Genomic DNA, 7,825 nt, shown 5'->3' with positions numbered 1-7,825 from the left:
CGAAATTACTTAGTTTACTTTTTAGATAGCACTTTGGCCAGTTTTGCTGGGGATAGGTTACTATTCCCATAGTTCCTTCCTATCTTCCCACTTCCCACATTAGGTAACATGATGACTCTGTTAATGCTGATTCTCCTCCTAACGCTCATTTTAATGTAGATCACATGCAATGGTGAAAGAGGATCAGGGAAGAGGACACATTGTTCTTTTCTCACTTCTTGGTCTTTGCTATGCTTTTGCCTCTGCTAAGAACACTCTCCCGGCCTAAACTGTGAGCTCTGGGAGGAGGAAAACTGCACACTTGGTTCATAAATTTAGGACTAGATTGAGTCATATGGTTCAGTGCTTCTCAAACTTTCACTTGCATGCGAATGCAAATTATATGGGGATCATGTTAAAATGCAAATTCTTTTTTTTTTTTTTTTTTTTTTTTAGGCAGAGTCTCACTGTCACCCAGACTGGAGTGCAGTGGTGAGATCTTGGCTCACTGCATCCTCCGCCTCTCGGGTTCAACCTATTCTCCTGCCTCAGACTTCTGAGTAGCTGAGATTATAGGCACCTGCCACCATGCCTGGATAATTTTTTTTTTTTTGCATTTTTAGTAGCGATGGGCTTTCATCATGTTGGACAGGCTGGTCTCGAACTCCTGACCTCTGGTGATCCGCCTGCCACGGCCTCCCAAAGCGCTGGCATAACAGGCGTGAGCACTGCGCCCAGCCAAAATGCAGATTCTTATTCAGCAGGTCAAGAGTGGGGCCCCAGATTCTACGTTTGAAAGTTCCCAGGTGATGACAGTGTTGCTAGTCCAAGGAAAACAAGCATGTGGATACCCATTCACTCATTTATTGAACAGATGTTTATTGAGTGCCTGCCATGTGCCAGGTGTTATTCTACACATAGAAGATACAACGGTGGAAGGGGCAGGATAATTTATCACTCTCAGATTGAAATCCTATAAGTATTTATTCAATATTTATATAGTTGAGGTGAATAGCAACTTATAGTCTACTAGTTAAAATTGTACAGTTGAGCCACATGATATGCACATTCAACTTTTGTATTTTTATCTGACTTTCATGTTTTCCAATGCGTTTTTGTTTTGTAGTTTCTTCTTTCTTCATGAGAAAATGTGTTTGTGTGTGTACCACTTCTTGGGTGATAGATTATGGGGTTAAACTTAGATAAAATCACTCTTAGCAGACACCACTATGTTGTACATTATTTAGTTTTAGAATTCAAGGAGGTAACTGTGACCCCCAGCTTCAGGCAGCCATCAAATGACTGGTCTCATCATTAGTTTTACTGCTTGTAGTGGCACCATGCAACTTGGGCATGTGATTTAAAAAATGCTGAAAAGAGATAGGTCAGTCCAGGCAAGGAGTGTTTAAAAATGTCCACTCAAGGAAACAGTCTACCTCAGTTATGTAGAAACATGAGTTAACCAGTCAGTACCTTATTTCTGATTTTTTCCAGTGATGTTTTAGTACTTCTTACAGATGATGGTCTAATCAAATGTCCAGTTGGCCAGTGACACACAAAGCTATGTGTTTACTAAATCTCATTTCTTTTTCTTCCTCTGGGTGCAAAAAGGACTGCATTTCCCAGCCTCCTTTGCCATATATCAGCCATAAGACTGGTTTCAAGCCAATGGTACATGGGTCAAAATGATGTGAGCCAACCTCAGGCCAGGTGCTTAAAAATGCTGTGTGACCTTGATCATTTCCTCCACCATTAAGATCTTGGAGGGCAAAGGGTGAGATGGCAGGACTGCAACAGGAGAGGGGCTCAGATATGGAGTCACCTGATGTGTCTCAAATTTAGCATAGGTGAAAAGCTTTGTGGTATGAAGTCACTGACATTGGGGTTTGTTTGTTACTATGGCATAAGCAATCTGCCTAATAGATGTTCTGACTGTCGAGCTAGGGCCTACCACATTGTGTTACACCTAATTGCCGTGTAAATATTTTCCCAGATGAATGAATTAGATTAATTTTTACTAAATCTCTTTACCATAAGATTCTAGTCCTGACTTCAACTGAATGTACTAAAAATTTAGTTTATAAGTTAAAAGTAGGTGGAGCATAGGAGGAACTTAGCAAAGATTTGCTGAATGAAAGAAGACAAAAATGAGAAATTTTCACACTCAGCCTCCTGGAAGGGATTTTTAAATTGTTAGTTTTTAGAATGTAGGTAGTAGGTAGGTAGGTAGTTAGGCAGACATGATCAGGGCAAGACAGGTTGCCCCTCCAGGAATGTCAGGCAACCATCAAGTGATGGTCGGGGGGTTGTTAAACTGTCTCTCTAAAGTAATAACTGGTTGCAGCCAATGCCAGGGAGAGAGAGTCTTCCAATAGACAGAAAACACCTGGGCCAGGAGCAGTGGTTCACACCTGTAGTCCCAACATTTTGCGAGGCCAAGGTGGGTGGATCATTTGAGGTCAGGAGTCTGAGATCAGTCTGGCCAACATGGCGAAACACATTGTCTACTGAAAATACAAAAATTAGCTAGGTGTGGTGGTGTGCACTTGTAATCCCAGCTACTCAGGAGGCTGAGGCAAGAGAAACGCTTGAACCCAGGAGGTGGAGGTTGCAGTGAGCCGAGATTGTGCCACTGCACTCCAGCCTGGGTGACAGAGTGAGACTCCATCTCAAAACAAAACAAAACAACCTAAACCCCCACCCCCCAAAAAACACCTGAAGCTAATGACCAGTGGCTTCCCGGTAAGATCTCAGGAGTGGGGCGAGTGGGCTCATGCATGCGTGCTAAGAGGCAAAATGGTGAAGTTTAACTGCTGTGTGGTCTTCTTCTAGGAACACTTAACTGGCAAGGGACAAATGCCTCAAGTGAAGATGCCTACAACTTCAGTAAACACACTGCGCATGTGGCCCCTCCCAAGTGCTGGCAGGCCACTGCGCATGTGCACAACCCACCCCAAGGGAAGAATCAGAGGAGGAAAGAAGACCCAGAACCATGCCAGTGTATAAAACCCCAAGTCGAGAGTTGATCAAGGCACTTGGATCTCTCAAGTTGCTCACTTGGCCCTCTTTGAAGTTTACTTCCTTTCATTCCTGCTCCATAAGTTTTTCATAAAGTTTCACTCTTGCTCTAAAACTTACCTCAGTCTCTCCCTGTTCCTTAAACCTACATCTGCCCCTCAGCTGAATTCTTTCCCTCCAAGGAGGCAAGGATTGAATTTGCTACAGACCTGTATGGATTCACCACTAGTAACAAGAATAAGGTATCAAAATTAAACATGCTTGTTAGGCTGGGCACCATGGCTTATGCCTGTAATCCCAGCACTTTGGGAGGCCGAGGTGGGTGGATCACTTGAGGCCAGGAATTCAAGACTAGCCTGGCCAACATGGTGAAACCCCATCTCTACTAAAAATACAAAATTAGCCGGGTGTGGTGGCGTGCACCTGTAATCTCAGCTACTTGGGAGGCTGACGCAGGAGAATCACTTGAACCTAGGAGGCGGAGGCTGTAGTGAACTGAGATCACGCTGTTGCACTCCAGCCTGGGCAAAAAGAGCAAAACTCCATCTCAAAAACAAAACAAAACAAAACAAAACAAAAAACTCATTAAAAAAGTTTTGGAAAATGTTTGAGAAAAATAGAAAAACATTTTTCCTCCTCTAAAACTATAATTTACATTTTTGTGTGTTTTAGGCTTCTTGTTTCTGTTTGATTACTGCGATTGCACTCTAGATGTTCTGGCCTGTTGTTTTCCATGTTATTACATAGTCTTCACAAGCATAATTTGTAATGGTTGATGTTAAAATACATCTAGGAAATAAGTCATTTAATCCTTTTTCTCTTTTGAACATTTAGGTCATTACCAATTTTTCATTTTCACGTATGATGCTATGATAGACTTATGTGTATAGTAAGATTTTCTGTATTTAGAATAATTGCCTTGAGGTATATCTGAAAAACAAACTTTTTAATAATCCAAAAATCTCAGGCTGAAACCAACTCCATTCAGATTAGGACTTTGCATTGGTTTAAGAGTATGCTTTCTAATCCAGTGCTCAACCCTGAATTAGGTCTTCAAGTTCAGCTTCATCATTGGTGTGATTCTATAAAACACATATGCTCACCATATGACATGTACACTTAAAGATAGGCTGAGGCCGGGCACGGTGGCTCAAGCCTGTAATCCTGGCACTTTGGGAGGCTGAGACGGGCGGATCACGAAGGCAGGAGATTGAGACCATCCTGGCTAACACGGTGAAACCCCATCTCTACTAAAAAATACAAAAAAACTAGCCGGGCGAGGTGGCGGGCGCCTGTAGTCCCAGCTACTTGGGAGGCTGAGCCAGGAGAATGGCGTAAACCCGGGAGGCGGAGCTTGCAGTGAGCCGAGATCCGGCCACTGCACTCCAGTCTGGGTGACAGAGCCAGACTCCATCTCAAAAAAAAAAAAAAAATAAAAGATAGGCCGAATATAAATATTAAAAAAATCAGTTTCTCAAAGCACAGTATCTAATGTAATGATGTAACTGCCTAATCATCATACACATCCCCCTGCCACCAAACCCTTGAGAATTATGAGCCACACACACACACACATCTGGCCAAGATACAGACGTACAAAAAAAGATCACTCTGGATCCTGAGGTTATCATGGAACAGTTCAGCAAAATGTGGTTGCAATAAGAAATAAGGACACCTCTATCCTGGTTATCTCTCTTTTTAGAGCAGGAAAAAAGAACTAAGTCACTTGTTGCCCATTCCCAGTTCACTAAATCAGTGGCAAAACAGAAATGACTGTATTGCACCTTATCTGATGTTTCCTGGAAGTTACAATAAGCTGCCAGTAGAGACTCAACTGTGGTTGTGGTGTACTTGAACTATCTCTGGTTGTGATGTGAAATTCCTGATTTTAGATACTCATCCTCTCACTCATGGCATGACTTTAGGTAATTAATTAATTTTTTTCTGAGTCATGTATCTTTCATTTGTAAAATGGGATCATTGTAACAAAGGGTGCCTCACAATACGGTGGTGAGAATTTGATATGATAATGGGTAAAAAGCTGCCTTATAAACTGTAATGGTCTGTACAAGATATATTCGCTGTTTCTTGTTTACTTTTTCTATCTCCTCCAAAACCAGGGCTGCTCTTGGTTGGTTAGGTTAATTCACAGTGTGTTTTGGAAGATGTTACACCTTCCTCATTCCAACAAATCACTTTGCAGGGCTCAGCCGGGAAAGATGTTGACCTGAAGCTTCCTCTGCAGGGCGCCCTTCACCTCCTTGTTGCGGAGGCTATAGATGAAGGGATTGAGCATGGGAATTATGATGGTGTAGAAGACAGACACTACTTGGCCATTGGTATTGTTAGTAGATCCATGGGGCTGAACGTACGTGAAAACCACGGTGCCATAGAAAATAGCAATGGCCAGAAAGTGGGAGGCACAAGTGGAGAGGGCCTTCTCCCTCCCTGCTACTGAGCGCATCCTCCCAATGGCCACCAAGACCAAGCAGTAGGAGGTGAGAATGATTGCAGCTGGCAGAAGGGTGACCAGAGCAGAAAAGACATAGAGGACCACTCTTGCTGTGGCTGTGTTGGCACAAGCTAGGTGGAGAAGGGGTGGTACGTCACAGTAGTAGTGTGTTAGCTGGTTGGGCCCACAGAAAGGCAGGGCAAAGACATTTCCAGTCTGGATAGCAGAGTTGGCTCCACCGAATGCATAGGAAGCAGCTACCAGCAGGAGACAGGTCCCCCTGGTCATGATGAAACCATAATGGAGGGGTTGGCAGATGGCCATGAAGCGATCATAGGCCATGGAGGCCAGCAGGAAGCTCTCAGCTGTCACATGCACTACAAAGAAGGCGAGCTGGACCACACAGCCCTCAAAAGAGATGGACTTGTCAGAGACCAGGAAGTTGACCAAGAGCTTAGGTGTGACCACAGAAGAGTAACAAATATCAAGAAAAGAGAGGACCCCGAGGAAGAAATACATTGGGCTTTGGAGATGGGAGTCTGTGAAGATGAGTGCCATCATTCCCAAGTTGCCCACCACTGTTATGGCATAGATGAGCAGGATGGCTCCGAAGAGAAGCTCCTGGAGGTCTGGATAATTGGAGAATCCCTGCAAGATGAACTTGGTGACTGGGGTGTGGTTGCCACTGGCAAGGGCTAGTTCTCCAGGTGTCATCTGCAGAGTTTACAACTGGCAATCACTCAAACAGTATTACTTGAGCATATCTACTTCTGTGCAAGGTACAATGAGGAAGAACACTGTTTTAATCTGTTTTGTGTTGTTATTAAGGAATATCTGAAACTGGGTAATTTATAAAGAAGACAGATTTCTTTGTCTCCTGGTTCTGCAGGCTGTGCCAGCCTGGCACCAACGTCTGTTCTGGTCAGGAACTCAGGAGGCTTTTACTCGTGATAGAAGGTGAAGGGGGAGCAGGCCTGTCACATGGCGAGAAAGGGAGCACAAGAGAGGGCAGGAGGTGCCAGCCTCCTTTAAACAACCAGCTCTTGCGTGAACTAACAGAGCAAGAATACACTCATTACCATGGAGAGGGCAGTACGACATTCACGAGGGATCTTCCCCCATGACCCAAATACCTCCCACCGGGCCTCACCTCCAACACTGGGGAGACGTGGAGGGGATAAACATCTAAACTATAGCATTCTTCCCCTGGCCCCCCAAATCTCATGTTCTTTTCCCCTTGCAAAACAGTCATGCCTTCCCTATAGTCCCCCAAAGTCTTAACTTGTACCAGCATCAGCTGAAAAGTCCAAAGTCCAAAGTCTCATCGGAGACTCCAGGGAAGTTCCTTCTACCTATGAGCCTGTAAAATAAAAAAATATGCTACTTACTTCTAAGATACATTAGTGGTACAGGCACTGGGTAAACATTTCATTACACGAGGGAGAAATTGGTCAAAAGAAAGGGGCAACAGGCCTCACACAAGTCTAAAACCCAGCAAGGCAGACATTAAATCTTAAAACTCCACAGTCATCCTTGACTCCATGTCCTGCATCCTGGGCACACTGGTGAAAGGGGTGGGCTCCCAAGGCCTTGGAAAGCTCTACCTCTGTGGCTTTGCTGGGTGTGGCCCACATGGCTGCTGTCATGGGTTAAAATGGCTTTTCCATGCTGGATTTGCAAGCTGCTAGTGGCTCATCCTGGGATCTGGAGGGCAGTGGCTCTGTTCCTGCAGCTCCACTGGGCAGTGCCCTGGTGGGGACTTTGTATGGGGGCTCCACCACCATCTTTCCCCTCAGTACTGCCCTAGTAAAGGCTCTCTGGGGGGGGAACTGCCCTGCAGGAGGCATCTGCCTGGGCACCTAGGCTTTTCCATACATCCTTTGAAATCTACATAGAAGCTTCCAAGCCTCTTTCACTCTTGCACTCTGCACACCTGCAGGCTTAACACCACATGGAAACCACCAAGGCTTATGGCTTGTGCTCTCTAGAATGGTGGCCTGAGCTGAACCTGGGGCCCTTTGAAACACAGCTGTAGCTGCAGCATCTGGGATTAGGGGAGCAGTGTCCTGAGGCTGAGCAGGGCAGCGTGGACTAGGGCCTTGCTCCTGAAACCATTCCCCCCACCCCTCCAGGCCTCTGGGCCTGCGATAGAAGATGCTGCCTCAGAGATTTCTGAAATGGCTTAGAAGCCTTTTTCCCATTGCCTTGGATATGAGCACCTGCCTCCCTTGTACTCATGCAAATCTCTCTAGCAAATGGTTGCTCCACAGCCCTCTTGGATTCTCCTGAAAATGCTTTTTTCTTCTCTGCCACATGGCCAGGTTGTGATTCTCCAAATTGGTACACTGTGCTAACCTTTCAGTAAGTTTCAGATTT

At 45.0% G+C, this 7,825-nt stretch overlaps 1 protein-coding gene across 1 annotated transcript; it reads right to left on the bottom strand.

Moving 5' to 3' along the window:
* Window positions 1–5,203: 5,203 nt before the first annotated feature.
* LOC105496077 (olfactory receptor 5AP2-like) lies at window positions 5,204–6,163 on the bottom strand. Its single transcript, XM_011766143.2, has one exon. The coding sequence runs from the start codon at window positions 6,161–6,163 to the stop codon at window positions 5,204–5,206; it is 960 nt and encodes a 319-aa protein (XP_011764445.2).
* Window positions 6,164–7,825: the final 1,662 nt, after the last annotated feature.

The sequence above is a fragment of the Macaca nemestrina genome, chromosome 12, assembly GCF_043159975.1.
Source record: "Macaca nemestrina isolate mMacNem1 chromosome 12, mMacNem.hap1, whole genome shotgun sequence".
Lineage (NCBI taxonomy): Eukaryota > Metazoa > Chordata > Mammalia > Primates > Cercopithecidae > Macaca > Macaca nemestrina.
This window is presented reverse-complemented; position numbering and strand designations above follow the sequence as displayed.

Coding starts and splice junctions, on each gene's coding strand:
- LOC105496077 (XM_011766143.2), bottom strand. CDS start 6,163: ATGACACCTGGAGAACTAGCCCTTGCCAGTGGCAACCACACCCCAGTC.